Source organism: Lissotriton helveticus, chromosome 5_1 (assembly GCF_964261635.1).
Source record: "Lissotriton helveticus chromosome 5_1, aLisHel1.1, whole genome shotgun sequence".
Lineage (NCBI taxonomy): Eukaryota > Metazoa > Chordata > Amphibia > Caudata > Salamandridae > Lissotriton > Lissotriton helveticus.
Window position 1 is genome coordinate 2,137,568,318 of NC_136065.1, and position 15,840 is coordinate 2,137,584,157.

The following is a 15,840-nucleotide window of genomic DNA, read 5'->3' on the forward strand; positions in this document are numbered from 1 at the left end:
CACTCCTTCCTGAAGGCAGGACCTTCCAGGTCTTCGAAGGATGCTGCACCTCGCATCCCGTTCAGCTTAATTGTGGAGTCCGTCACGGCTCATCACTGAGCACAACTCTATTCAACCTGTACATGCGCCCCTAGCAGATATCGTCCTCCCAGCTGGGATTTCTATCATCTCATATGCGGACGACACACAGTTGCTCTTCGCTCTCTCTCACAACGAAGACCACCTTTCCCCCACCCTAGACCCTTGCCTCGAGGAAGTATCCACATGGATGAACAGCTCCTGCCTCAAACTAAATGGGAACAAAATAGAGCTTATGATTCTTGACAATTCTGTGCATGTCCTTTTTATTCTGGGCTGGACAGTCTGCGTGGGTACTCCTCCCGCCCCCAAGATACTATAAAGAGTCTGGGGATATGGTTGGGCAACTCCTTGACCATGGATACCCAAGCAACAAAACTAGTGAGTACCTGCTACAGCACCCCCAGGATGCTGTGAAAAATTCTATATCTGTTCCCCTCATCCTCAAAAAAACAAGTGGTCCAGGCACTCATTCTCTCCCGCCTGGACTACGGAAACTCATTGTACCTTGGAGCACCAAAAATGGTCATCAGAAAACTACAGGTGATGCAGACTTCCGCAGCTCAGATTCTGCTTAATATCCCGGGGCACAAGTCTGCTCAACAAGCATTGATCTCCCTCCACTAGCTACCACTAGCCCAGAGAATTTCATTCAGAGCCCTCTTTATGGCTCATAGGGCACTCCAAGACAAAGGCCCCCTGACCTCGCGACCCTTGATCGCTCTTTACACTCCAAACAGAACTTTGTGCTCCACCAATGCCCGCCGGGCCATGGTTCCTACAAGAACCTAAAAGAGACAGAATGGTAGGTCGGTCCTTCATACACAATGTGGCCAAACTTTGGAACTCCCTCCCCTACACTTTGCGGACAGCCAACAAGGAACTCCCTTTCCGAAAACATTTAAAGACCTGGCTTTGCGAGAGCAGCCCTGTCTAAATCTCTCTGGTCAGTCTGTGTCAATCTGCCAACCCTGGGATGCCCAAGGATAGCTATGTGCTCTATAAATGCTAGATAGATAGATAGATAGATAGATAGATAGATAGATAGATAGATAGATAGATAGATAGATAGATAGATAGATAGATAGATAGATAGATAGATAGATAGATAGATAGATAGATAGATAGATAGAGTGAGGGCGATAGATAGAGTGAGTGCGGCGATAGATAGAGTGAGGGCAATAGATAGCTAGAGTGCGGGCGATAGATAGATAGAGTGAGGGATAGATAGATAGATGGATAGATAGATAGATAGATAGATAGATAGATAGATAGATAGATAGATAGATAGATAGACAGATAGATAGACAGACAGATAGATAGATAGATAGATAGATAGATAGATAGATAGATAGATAGATAGATAGATAGATAGATAGATAGATAGATAGATAGATAGATAGATAGATAGATAGATAGATAGATAGATAGATAGATAGATAGATAGATAGATAGATAGATAGATAGATAGATAGATAGATAGATAGATAGATAGATAGATGGACAAATAGATGGATAGATAGATGGATAGATAGAGAGATAGATAGACACTCCAGTCAAACTCCATTCACGCCCCAGCCAGACATAGGCATCTCAGCACTGCCCTTGCTTTGCCGTCCACCCAGTTAACAGAAGTTCAGGTTCCACAGGGATGTACTTCATGGATGGTTCAATCCAAGTTGTTCTACATTCACAGGAAGCCCATGGGAGATGGCAATAACGCTACGACACGCAGAACGTCAGAAGTCACCATGGCGGAGACCACTGAGCCCCCCAGTCAGCAAACAGGACAACAGAACCTCATGAAGCCAGATGCCGCCCTCTTCACCACCCTGAAAGGTGCTGCACAGGTAACACCTGTTCTTACAGCGCATAATACGCCTCTCGCAGGATAGAACTGGGAGCCAGGCAGATGGAGCGGTTTGCGACAGATCACCACATGTGTGCGAGTGGAAAACAAAGCTGAAAGCTCTGGTCTTTTGGTTCCCTGGTCAACGGCTTGGGTGCAAGACTAAAGCGCATCGCTCCTGTGGTCTGATGGGCTCCATACTGTCCTAGCCGTTGGACCTCCAAGGTCATCTATACTGGTGGACAATGTGACGTCACTTGATCTCTTCCAGATGGTGATCTGTAGTGGTGGGCAGTGTCATGTCATAGGATCCCTCCCAGACAGTGATCTCCAGTGGGGGTCAGTGTGATGTCAGTAGAGCTATTCCAGATGTGATCTATAGTCATGGGTGGTGTGAAGTCACTTGATCCCTCCCACATAGTGATATCTGTAGTGGTGGGCAGTGTGAGGTCACATTACCCCTCCCAAATGGTGATCTGCAGTGGTGGGCAGTGTGATGTCAGATGACCCCTCCCAGACGGTGATCTGCAGTGGTGGGCAGTGTGATGTCAAATGACCCCTCCCAGACGGTGATCTGTAATGGGGGCAATGTGATGTCACATGATCTCAAACAGATGGTGATCTGTAGTGGTGGGCAGTGTGATGTCACGTGATCTCTTCCAGATGGTGATCTGCAGTGGTGGGCGGTATGATGTCAAATGACCCCTCCCAGACGGTGATCTGTAGTGGGGGCAATGTGATGTCACGTGATCTCTAACAGATGGTGAACTGCAGTGGGGGACTGTATGATGTCAGTGGATCTATGGATCTATTCCAGATGCTGATCTATAGTGGTGGGCAGTGTGATGTCACTGATCTATTCCTGGTGGTGATCTGCAGTGGTGGGCGGTGTGATGTTACATGACTCCTCCCATTGGCTAGAACAGTTGACTTTGTCAATGCTTGTTTTGAAATGTAGCTTAATTCTAGCTCTGACCCTAGCCCATTTTCAAGCAGAAATCAGAACAGAGCACTATTTTTTCAATTTATTTATTTCTTTATTTTGAGTTTTTTAGAGCGTGAACTTGACCCGTTAGGGTATCAGAGCGCTTTACAGTAAACAATAGTAGTATACAAAAGACTGGGGAGGGCGGGGGGACTGGATACCTAAGGGATAAAGGGCTAGTATGTAAAATTTACAATCACATTTTGGGAGAAACGCAAGGTCCCAAGTTCACTGTGGGATGCCCGGAGGTGCGGGTGGATAGTGACTAGGTACTCCAGGGGATACACCAGTCGGAGGTAGAGCAAGGTCTCTGGGAAATTAGAAGGCAAGATTTAGGCAAGGAATTTGCCCATGAGGTAGGTTTTCGCATCTTTTTTTAAGCAAGCCGTAGAAGGGATTCTTCTAATGGCGGTTGGGAGTGAGTACCATATTCTTGGTGTGGCCCCAGAGAAGGCCCGATTGTAAGTTTTCTTTCTCCACAAATGTGCAGGTTGGAGCAAGAGGTCTCTGGTTGTCCTGGAGTTTCTGGTTCCTCCGGATAACATAGGTTTCTGGGCAAGATATGCAGGGGAGTTTGAGTATAATGCCTTGTGCGTGATACATGCCAATTTGAGTTGGATTGTGGCCTCTAGAGGAAGCCAGTTCAGAGCTTTTAGATGAGGTGAAATGTGGTCAAATTTCCTTGAGCCTGTTAGTAGTCTGGCTATTTATAAGGACAAGGGAACCCAAAGGCAATATACTAGGGACCTTGGGCACGTAATTCTTACTAAAGACAAGGTCCCTAGAAACGAATGTTGGTGATCAAATTAACATATGCTAAATAGACAGTATGCTCTTTGTCCAGCCGGACAGAATTTATTTAATCAATGTAGGAAAAAAACAAAATTCTTATCATTAGTGTCCATATGCCTTAATAATTCTGAAATGTTTTGCGCAATGGCACTTATATGCAATCAAGTCTGTCTACTGACTACTAGGAAACAGACCTCTTTTCTTTTTGCCTGAATTTTCCTGTCTCCTATTTTGTTGCTGTGTTTTTCCTGTTTTTGTGGGTCACAGGTTGTGCCCACTTACTGATAAGAATTTTGTTTTTTCCTACATTGATTAAATAAACTCTGTCCGGCTGGACAAAGAGCATACTGTCTATTTAGCGTATGTTAATTTGATCACCAACATTCGTTTCTAGGGACCTCTGTCTTTAGTAACTGTTAGTAGTCTGGCGGCCTTATTGAGGCAGGCTTTTAAGGGTGCCCGGCAGATCTTGGGGGGGATCTTGGGGAGGCCCGAGAGGGTAGCGCAGCCATATTCGAGTCTGGAGATGACTAGTGCCTGGACTGCCATGTTTAGGTCGGGAGTGTCAAGGAAGGGTTTCAATTTCCTTATGTAGCTCAGGTGGAATCCGGCTGATTTGGCCATCGAGTTAATGTGGTCCCGCATATTCAAGTTGCAGTCAAGGGTTATTCCAAGGGATTTGGCCGAATCCAACATGTTTGAGGGCAGTTCAAGGCAGTGATGGCCTTAATCCATATCTGAGTCTCATAGTTAGTTTTCTGAGGTGAGATTAGTAGGGATTCTGTCTTCTTTGCGTTGAGTTTGAATTGGTTGGAGGAGAGCCAGAGGACAGTCAATTTCAAGGCCTCATTCAGGGAAAGAATCTCCTAGAGGGAGGAGATTTTGAAGTAGATCTGGGTGTCGTCAGCGTACATATGGTAGGAAATATTTGCAGTGTGTAGTACTTCGGCAAGCGGTTCTAGGTAAAGGTTGAAGAGGGTTGGGGACAGGGTTGATCCTTGGGGGACTCCAACAGTGACCGGAGAGGTAGCGGACAGGTTGCAGTTAATGAAGAATCTCCGTTTCCGGTTATGGAGGAAGGACCTGAACCATTCAAGAACAGCGCCATCCATTACCATCCTGAGTTTGAGGCATTCGAGTAGTATTTCGAGGCCGAGGAAAGATCAAAGAGGATTAGTAGGCAGGTTTTGACTTGGTCAAGGCCTTGGAAGGCATCATCAACAATGTGGAGAATGGCGGTTTCCGTGTTGCGCCCAGGTCTGAAGCCGAATTGGAAATCATCTAGTAGATGGAAGTTGCGATATGCTGGTTTAGCTGCTGTTGTACACACTTCTCTAGAACTTTGGCTAAGAGAGGGATGTTAGAAATAAGTCTAAAGTTGCCAGGAAGGCAGGATCAAGCAACAGTTTTTCTAAGATGGGGAGGACTTGGCCGACTTTCAGAGAGTCGGGTATCAATCCCTGAAGAAGGGAGGCGTTGTTTATTGTCGTCCAGTTAGGAATGATGGATTGGGTGGCGGCAGCTAGGCAGTTAGAGGGGAGCGGGTCATTAAAGTGGTTGTTCAGGTTTAAGGTGGAAAAGATTTCAGAGACGGAGTGTTCGTCATAGAGTTTTAAATCAGTCCAGTGCGCTTGGTTTTTGGGTGAGGCCTGAGGGGGCGACGCAGAAGGAAGAGGCCGATCAGGAAGGGGTTGAGAGCAAGTGGCGGATCTGAGTTCGTTTCCTAAGGTTGTGATTTTGTCAGAGAAAAAGGAGGAGAATTTCGCAGATGATATAAGTGACTTAGGAGTCTCTTTCGAAGTTTTGGCCAGTTTGTTGGATTGGTGTTTGACCAATTCGAAGAGCTTGCGGGGTCTGTTCTTGGCGTTCCACAGTTCCGATCTGAAGAATTCTTTTTCGACTTGAGGATGTTCCTGTTGTAGGCATTTCTGGCCTGGCGGAGAAGTTTTAAGTGAAATGGAGTGAGGGAGACGCCAGTGCTCTGTTTTCATCCAGGAAATGTACAGAATGAGCTTCAGCGCTTCGTCAGGGGCAGTAGGCGCTATACCAGTGCAATTACGACACATAACACAGTTAAAAACTTTCTAAATAAATAGAAAAAGAAAACATTTGTTGCATTCGTATGACTGAACGTTTAGAGCTTTTGGCAGTGCACTATTTATTACTAGCAACGCCAATAGCTCAAACTTCCAGCAATGCAAGAACTATTGCATCACACATGCTTGTTGATTTGTGCAAGGGAGGGGTGAACCACTGTACCCGACAATGAATGCTGTCCTGCTGTGCCCTGGCGCTGCCTACACTTACAGGAGGTATTGTTTTTTTTTCTACAAGAGGCCTTCCGGTGAGGATGCTGCATGGAGAGGCCACGCAGGAGACAACATCACCAGTGCCAGCAACTGCAGGAAGCCTTGAGGGGGGCCAGACAAGTCCACGCCCCCCCCACAGAGCACCAGGAAAGAGGGCCAGGCGGCTGAAGGGCCAGCGCCCGCAAGACCTGGAGGACCAGGCGGCTGAAAGACCATAACTCTCAAAAGCAGGAGGACCAGGCAGCCGAAGGGCCAGAGCCCTCATGACATGGAGGGTCAGGCGACTGGAGGTCCAGAGCCCTCAAGAGCAGGAGTACCAGGCGGCTGAGGGACCAGAACCCTTACGAGCTAGAAGACCAGGCGTCTGAAGGGCCAGAGTCCTCAAGACCTGGAGGACGAGGCGGCTGAAGGCCAGAGCCCTCAAGACCTGGAGGACCAGGTGGCTGAGGGACCAGAGCCATCAAGATCCGAAGGACCAGGCGACTGAGAGACCAGAGCCCTCAAGAGCTAGAAGACCAGGTGGCTGAGGGACCAGAGTCCTCAGGAGCTAGAGGACCAGGTATCTGTGGTACCAGAGCCCTCAAGAGCTGGAAGACCAGGCAGCTGAGGGAACAGAGCCCTCAGGAGCTGGAGGACCAGGCGGCTGAAGAACCAGAGCCCTCAGGAGCTAGAGGACCAGGCGGCTGAAGAACCAGAGCCCTCAGGAGCTAGAGGACCAGGCGACTGAGAGACCAGAGCCCTCAAGAGCTAGAAGACCAGACATCTGAAGGGCCAGAGCCCTCACGACCTGGAGGACGAGGCGGCTGAAGGCCAGAGCCCTCAAGACCTGGAGGACCAGGTGGCTGAGGGACCAGAGCCATCAAGATCCGAAGGACCAGGCGACTGAGAGACCAGAGCCCTCAAGAGCTAGAAGACCAGGTGGCTGAGGGACCAGAGTCCTCAGGAGCTAGAGGACCAGGTATCTGTGGTACCAGAGCCCTCAAGAGCTGGAAGACCAGGCAGCTGAGGGAACAGAGCCCTCAGGAGCTGGAGGACCAGGCGGCTGAAGAACCAGAGCCCTCAGGAGCTAGAGGACCAGGCGGCTGAAGAACCAGAGCCCTCAGGAGCTAGAGGACCAGGCGACTGAGAGACCAGAGCCCTCAAGAGCTAGAAGACCAGGTGGCTGAGGGACCAGAGTCCTCAAAGCTGGAAAACCAGGCAGCCGAGGGACAAGAGCCATCAAGAGATGGAGGACCAGGTGACTGAGGGACTAGGACCCTCAAAACTGGAGCACCAGGCGGCTGAAGAACCAGAGCTGTCAAGAGCTGGAGGACCAGGCAGCTGAGGGAACAGAGCCCTCAGGAGCTGGAGGACCAGGCGGCTGAGGGAACAGAGCCCTCAGGAGCTGGAGGACCAGGCGGCTGAAGAACCAGAGACATCAAGAGCTGGAGGACCAGGCAGCTGTGGGACCAGAGCACTCAAGAGATGGAGGACCAGGTTGAACCTGTGGTCGTGGAAGTGGGCTACCGGGAGCCGAGTCGTGAAGCCAGGTGGTGTACAGTGAGCAGGAACCCAGCAAAGAGACCCATGATATACAGCTCTTCTGGCATGAACTGAAAGCCACATCTGCAGACCCCCAGATCCTGCGCAGAGCGAGCAGTGTCCAGTGTCACTGGCCGTACCAAGGGAGGGCCGCAGTGACCGCACCCATCAGCCACTCCGCACCACAGCTACGGGCACTCACCGCACCCCACAGGAGAGGTCAGGAAGTGCCTTTGAAGAGCCCACTGGAAGCCTCAGTGCAGAGGTCACAGAGAGGACCCCTGATTCAAGCTCCAGCCACCACTGCCCACCTGAGAGATGAGAGGCCTCAGCTCTTTCCAGAGACCTGTGGAATGAGCCAGACCAGAAAGGGGTGAATAATGGACCCAATGTACAATGACTGTCCAGATGAGTCCCTGAGAGGACATACGCCTTGAGAGGTTCAGGACCACAGTGGTGCACGAGCGATCATTGCTGCCAACCAGTCCCTCAAAGCATCAGCGATTGTATCCCACCCGGTGGAGAATGAGACCCCGTGCCTTCAACAGCCACAGAAAGGCCAGGGTGACAAGCGCCTCGAAGGAGTAGATGCTACGAAGACATGACTGGACCATAGAATTCTTTCAAAGACTATTTCCTTCTCAGTCTCTCATCTGACAGTAGATAAAAAATCCCTGGCCTCACTCAACCGAAGGACGTGAGTCTATTGTCCCTCTCTTCACCACTGTCTGGCCGTCCTAACGGATGAAGACATGTCACCCACCTTATATCACCCCATGACGTCTTCTATCTGCCTCACACACTCACCGGCCTCTCTAAACTATCGCCCCCTTGATGCATTGTGTCTGCCTCACACACTCTTCTGTCTCACTATGTATGTGAAGGCGTCAACATGTCACTCCGCATCATGCACCACCATGGAGAGTTGTCTGTGCTTCATACCCCCCCGGCCAGTCGTGAAGGCATTGAACATGTCACCCTACAATACCACCCCATGATGTCTTGTGTCTCTTCCTCACACCCTCTCCAGCCTCCCTATACAAGTGAAAGCATCAACATGTCACTCCCATGATGTAGACCCATCAACTCTGCTGCTGAGCACGGTAATATCCAGAAACAAACCATATTTCACAATAGAAGTGTTTCTTTTACAAAATGGATCATCTTAGAGCTGGCCTACCCAGACGAGAGCACCTGATGACATCTCTGTTTTGTGCAAAATGTATCCATAGATCACTGTATATGTTGGCTGTTTATGTATTTGTAATAAGAGGTATTTGTAAATAAATCTTTTATTGAATTAAAAAGAGATATTATCTTATGATCATGAACCTTAACATTTTGCAAGCCTTATTAGGTAGCGTGATTGACCTGTTAGCATTTGAAGTGCCTCTTTGAGAATTCAGTGTCTATATTGGGCCCGATTCACAGAACTAACTTAAGACAAAATCCTACACGTACTACCATTTACTCGTTTTGGTATTCACAGAAGGCACTTACTTATTGATGAGTAAGTGCCTTCTGTGAATACCGAAATGAGTAAGTGCCTTCTGTGAATACCAAAATGAGTAAGTGCCTTCTGTGAATACCAAAATGAGTAAGTGCCTTCTGTGAATACCAAAATGAGTAAGTGCCTTCTGTGAATACCAAAATGAGTAAGTGCCTTCTGTGAATACCAAAATGAGTAAGTGCCTTCTGTGAATAGCAAAATGAGTAAGTGCCTTCTGTGAATAGCAAAATGGTAGTAAGGTTAGGATTTTGTCTTAAGTTAGTTTTGTGAATTGTGCCCATTGTTTTTAATAATGCTGCATCTGCAGTAACCCCCCCCTCCCCGCCCATACCGCCCGAAGCATGAATAATGGGAAGCTCCAGTTTTAAAGCACCTGTGTTGATTACTTCCGGTTCACTCTATAGGTAATGCTGACAAGTGGTGAATATACAGGCTCAAGAAGGTCACCTGGACATCAGAAATGGGTGGGTGGTATTAGTCAAACATGCTTTAGGGAGAGACCCCCAGTCCGCGTCTCTTAGACACCCTCTATAACTTTAGGCTGGGCTGAGTGAAAAGTTGAAATCTTCGACAATTTCGTAAAAACAGAAAAGTACAGCTAAGAAAAGGGTACCTCGGAATGTCTTTTCCAAACCTGGTGGGCCTTTATTAACGGCCAAATAAAAACATCACAAAAAAATTTACATTACATGTACAGAGACTGGGAACGGACAATTAAACCATTCCTTTAAAAGCTCTTTGTTTTTAGGTGGATTCTATACAGTGCTTGCGAGGTAGCTTAGCGACCTGTTGTAAATGGTTTGAGGAGTTAAACTCCGCCCATTGCTTGGCATTGCTTTTTATTTGTTAGCGGCAGTGTCTTTCAGAAATCCTTGCTTGGTACTTGTCAATCCTTCTTCTTTTTCCCCCTTTGTGTTTCTGCTTTACCGCCACGGAGCACTGACCAAATCCGGTGTCCTTACACTTTCCATCTTTATGTGTTGCACTGAGGACTACTTTGGCTTTTCTTGCCTACACTCAGCACATGGCTACCTGCATTCCTGAGATAACAGCAGCACGTGAGACTACTGGTGCACGTGAGCGCCCGGCTCATATCTTTCGTGCTGTGTGTGTTCAGCTTTAGCGTTCGTCTTTTCTTTTTAGGGTTTCCTGCTCGTCGCCATTCAGTATTTTCTGTTCTTACATTGAATATGCTAACTGCGTTTGGGTCTTTGCTGCTCCTTCACTATATTATCTTTTTAGTATAATAAATTATTCAGTTTTGTTAGATTACAGTACATTTCAATATGGCCAACACAGTTTGAAGTCATACTTCAATTTTCGTTTCATTATAGCGCACCCCTTTGTAGCCTTTCTTTTCTGTCTGGGGCTAAAGTCGCCAAATGATGTCCATCGAACAGCAGAGGATGCTGTTGTTTGGCTACCCGTCTGAATGTGATTGGTGAGAGTCCAGATGGAGCCACGAGCAAACCAATCACCAATCCCCGGGAGCCACGGTTTGATATCTGGGGCAGGCGATGGAGCAGTGCATGGCACTAGCAGGCAGTTAAGCCACACTCGTCTGTGCGTGCTGCACTCAGACTCAGTTTGTTCTACCCATTCACAGCACCACAGGCTCACTCTGGGCACAGGTGTTTTGGGACACTACTTCAACATGGCAAAAACCTGAATTCAGTAGGAGTGTGGCTGTGTTTATAATGCTCTGCACATTCCTTACATATATTATATAAATAATTCGACCAGACCATGGGGTGATTTCTGACCCCTAGCTCGTTTCCCTGCGTGGCATCCTTACAGAGGCACCCAAACAAAAAAGAAGCGTAACTATTGCTGCTGACGGTGTTGAAGAGAGATGATGGCCTCACATTTATTCCACTTTTAATGCATGTTTTCGTTTTTCATCAGCCAAAGGTGAAATATATGAAAGATTTGTGGCTGCTGTTTTCACTTAACACTCCATCTAGGGACCAGCAGTGGTACTGCAGCGTGCTTTACTTCACCCAGAAGGGACACCTAGTGGTGAAGGGTCTCCCTTGCAGCTTTCAGAAGGTAACATCTCTTGGTGGATTGGTGCCATTGCAGCCTCTTTAAGGTGACATCTTGGTACACTGTGCACGCTTCGTCTGCTCCAGTATCCACTGCACCTCCCGGTCTGTGGGTGTGTGCAGACGTTATGGATAATATGCTGCATGGCTAAACACTTATAAGGTCCCAAAGACAAACACATACATTATCATTTACAATGCCAATAGCTCTAACTCTCCTAAATGCGAGGCCTATTGCATTGCATATGCTTGTTTTTCATGTGTGGACTCACTGCATATATTCTAAACATGCATTTGTGAAAGAGCATTCTTACAGATCTGTGCCGTGTTCATTTCTAAAGTTACAATAATTGCAGTCGAAGGAAGTCAGAAGTTCACCTTAGTTGCATATATTTCTGGAATGGTTTCCACTGTTGGTGAAAGGCGTCGTCGTCCTCCTTTTAACAACCACGTACAGCCTTGAAGATCTCTCTAGCCAGACTCAGTCTGACAACAGTGCAGACATTATTAAGAAAGCCCTTTGTAATATTGGCCTTATATGCATCTTTCCCTTTAAGGTTCTGGCTTCCCTTCTCTGGACGCTTCATGTACAAGTGTGTTCTGTATTCTAAGAATGTGGAAGTTAGGAGATTCTAGGTCAGTTACGACCTGAGGCTGTTGCTGGATGAGGCGAATAAAACATACTGGAGAACTACTCTGCATTATATAATTATTTCTTAATAGAAAACACCACATTATTATTGGCGACGATCCTACCTCTATGAAAGCCTCAACACGCAGTCTTCCCCGGATCGACTTTCCTCCCCAGCGGCTGTTTAACTTCAAAAGGAAGCGGTATCTTCCCAGCGGCTGTTTGAACGTGACAAAAGACGTGCCTCGACTGGATGGTGCGGTGAGGAGCACAGCGGGAGGATAATATAGTTGAAAGGGGTCTTTTAAAATAAAGAATGGGAAAATAACGCGCTCCGCGTTAAAGTTACAGTTAAACAGGCTCGCGCTGCAGTTCAGAGTTGCTCGCGCTTCTCATGCAATAGAGCGCGAGCAGGATAATTGAACGCAGCGCGTTTCAGGAGAAGCCTTTCTGCGTGCCAGTGACGCACTGCGCACACGTGCGCTTCAGTGACGAAGGACCAACAAGTGTTGGAAGGAAAAGAACGACCATTATTTGAACGCTCTATACGACAATTCCATGAGAGGAATGAAGCTGTGTTCAAGGGAACAAAAGGAAGGATTATATGAACGTTCTTTTTTACTATAAGAAAAGAGCATTGGACTTTATTTCCATTATTACATAATAAAAACAAGCAGAGTGGAGGCAAAGAAGTCATAGTTATTAAACAATATTAGAACAAGCAATATTTTAACTTTAATAAAAACACATAATATAAATGAATCTTTAAAAAAAAAAAATAATAATAATTACAAAGAGGAATACAGTCTGCATTACAATTCAAAAGTAGTAGTTAAAAAAAAATTAAAAAAAAAAATGCAAAACGTAACTCAACCTGCGTTCTTTTTGATAAGTCCTGGAGAACCAAATGTGAAATGGCAAAAATGGAAAAAATATTTGCGAATTATGCTAGAGTATGTGGCACCAACTTAAGTGCAGAAAGAAAACACTCATTACTACTATACTGCTTAGGTGGAGAGGGTCAAGATGTACTAGAGCATTTACCAGAACTTACAGCATCGGAACAAAGGAACTAAAATGAATATGAAGTAGCCATAGAACAATTAGATCGTCATTATCTTCCAAGATTGAGCACAATAATGGAAAGATACCATTTTGGTCTGAGAGGTCAAAAAAGAGATGAGTCAGTTGAAGACTATGTATCTGCCCTAAGAAAATTAGCCTCTTCATGTAAGTTTGGTCAAACTTTGGAGGAAAGAATAAGGGATCAGTTCGTATTGAAATGTGCTCATGACAGTATTCGAAAGGAACTATGGCTGAAAGATGAACCACCTTTGGAAGAAGTACTAGTAATAGCAAAGCAAGTAGAGCACATGACGAAATGTGTGGATGAACTAAAAGGAGAAAAAGAGAAAATGATTGAGCCAGAGAAGAAAATTGAAACAAAGGTTGAGGAAGTAGTTTGTCAAGTCAAAAAAGAAGATAAGGTGGACACTGGAAAAAATGACAATGGAATGAATAGATTTAATTCGAATTTTAACATGTCTAACAAATTTTCTTGTTTCAGATGTGGCAACAGTGGTCATTTAGCTAATTCACAAAGCTGTCCTGCTTTGAAATCAATTTGTAATGACTGTGGAAGAAGAGGTCATTTTGCAAAATATTGTAGAACAAAGGGAAGCAAAAGAGATAATACTAGTAAGAGATGGTCTCAACCACAAGTGAAAACTGTGACTTTCCAGATTAGTAGTGGCCCATTAGAGCATCCCACACATGTAGTTAAAGTGGATGATGCTATGATTGAGTTTAAGTTTGATTCATGTTCCCAAATCACTATGATTGATGAAAACTTGCTGCACAAAACTTTTGGTAAAGACGTAAAATTATTCAAAAGTGATATTTTACCATTAGGCTATGGCAACAAACCAATTAAGATATTGGGATATTTCATGGCCACTATGGAATTGGGTTGCAGAATTATTCCAGGGAAAATTTATGTTACCAATGTAGGGGATGCATTAATTAGCTGGAGAGACCAACGTGATCTAGGTGTTACACTTAATCCGAATGCCTCACCTCAGGTACAAATACTAGAGGTAGAAAACCTGTCTGATATGTTTGCTGAAAAGTTTCCGGCAGTATTTAAAGAGGAATTAGGATGTTTAAAAAACTACAAGCATTGCATAAAGCTTAAAAAAAATGCAATTCCAATAGTTGCAAAAGTAAGAAGGATTCCACTGGCTGAACAGATAAAAGTTCAAAAAGAAATTGAAAAGTTAGTTGCAAATAATATAATTGAACCAGTAGAGGCAACAGAATGGTTGGCGCCTATTGTAGTAGCAAAGAAGTCAACTGGAGATATTCGTTTATGTATTGACTTAAGAACTTTGAATAAGGAGGTAGTAGTAGACAGATTTCCTCTACCTAATATAGATGAGATTGTAGGTACGTTAGAGGGTGCAAGGTACTTTACCACTCTAGATATGGCATCTGCCTACCACCAGGTGGAATTAGATACTTCTTGTCAAGATTTAACTGCATTTATAACACCCATGGGTACTTTTAAATTTAAAAGAATGCCTTTTGGATTAATATCAGCAGCCTCTGTATTTCAGAGAATCATGACACATATACTTAAAGGACTTCAAGGGGTAAAATGTTACCAAGATGATCTTTTGATATTTGGATCAAACATGAAAGAACACAATGAGCGAGTGTGTGATGTTTTAAAAAGGTTGTCTGACTCTGGTTTGTCTCTTAAAAAGGAGAAATGTAAGTTTGGATTACAAGAGGTAAATTATCTTGGTCACTGTATCAAGAGTGAGGGAGTTTTTCCGAAATTAGACTTAGTTACTTCTATTGATAACATGGCTGAACCTGTTAGTAGGGATGAATTATTATCATTTCTCGGTATGGTAGAATTTTATGGGAAATTCATTGTACACTTTGCAGATAAGACAAAGAACATGAGGAGACTCACTGGTAAAAGTGTTGTGTTTGACTGGTCAGATGAGTGTAAAAGAGAATTTGAGGGGATAAAAGAAGAATTAAAGAAAGCTCCATGTTTGCAAGCATTTGTCCCAGGTTTACCTACATATATATTCACAGATGCAAGTGATAAAGGTTTAGGGGCAGTGTTGGTTCAAAACAAACACGGTCATGATTCTCTAATTTCCTGTGCATCCAGATGTCTTCGTGGTACAGAACTAAACTATTCCGTTATTGAAAAGGAATCTTTAGCAATATTTTGGGCACTTAAGAAGTTCAAGAATTTGATTTGGGGAACTAAATTTATTGTCAAATCTGATCACAAACCTTTAAAAGAAGTTTTTTGCAAGAAGGGTTTAGATTCCATCTCTTCAAGGATTAGGAGGTGGATAATATCTTTACAGGAGTTTGATTTTGAAGTACAATACTTACCAGGTGTGTCAAACAAAGCTGCAGATTGTTTTTCAAGGTTAGTGAAAGGAGATAATATATATTGTGATGAGGAACATATAGATGATGATGACTATCTCAATGTTTGTGAGGTTACGGAGGGAGTTATAGGAAAAGAGGAGTGGAAGGAAGAATTATCAAAAGATGAAGAGTTGTGTAGAGTATTAGCTTTATTAAAGGATAATAAACGTCTAGACAAACCTTGGTCTCTGGTCTCCCAGGAGTTATCCACTTCTGATGGCATGTTAACTCGTGGTTTAAGGCTAGTGCCTCCTTCTTCTTTGAGGAAAAGGTTATTATTACATGCTCACTCTGGTCATTTGGGCATAGTAAAAACCAAGGAAATGATACGTACCCAATTTTGGTGGCCTGGTATGGATTTAGAAATAGAACGCATGGTCAGAGATTGCGTTGAGTGTTGTGCAAGTGACAACATTTTAAAGGTCAGACAAATGCCAATGGTTTGTAGAGATTTACCCAATCATCCCTGGGATGAATTAGCTGTTGACATTTTGGGTCCTCTCACAGGGGTATCTGATACACCTTATCTTATTGTTTTAATTGATTTATACTCACGTTGGATAGAGGTATGTGCTGTTAATGACATAACCTCAAGTTCAATCATAAAATTTTTATCTGACATATTTATGAGAGAGAGCTTTCCTAATAGCATCTTATCGGA

The 15,840-nt window shown here is 44.8% G+C and overlaps 1 protein-coding gene across 1 annotated transcript in view; it reads left to right on the forward strand.

Moving 5' to 3' along the window:
- LOC144752878 (uncharacterized) overlaps positions 1-11,135 on the forward strand; it is a 117,489-nt gene extending 106,354 nt beyond the window's left edge. The window contains exons 8-9 of the mRNA XM_078640707.1: positions 1,775-1,928; positions 10,950-11,135. Of these exons, the coding sequence (XP_078496833.1) occupies positions 1,775-1,928; positions 10,950-11,135 (340 nt within the window). The remainder of the gene's footprint in view (positions 1-1,774; positions 1,929-10,949) is intronic.
- The last annotated feature ends 4,705 nt before the right edge of the window (positions 11,136-15,840 follow it).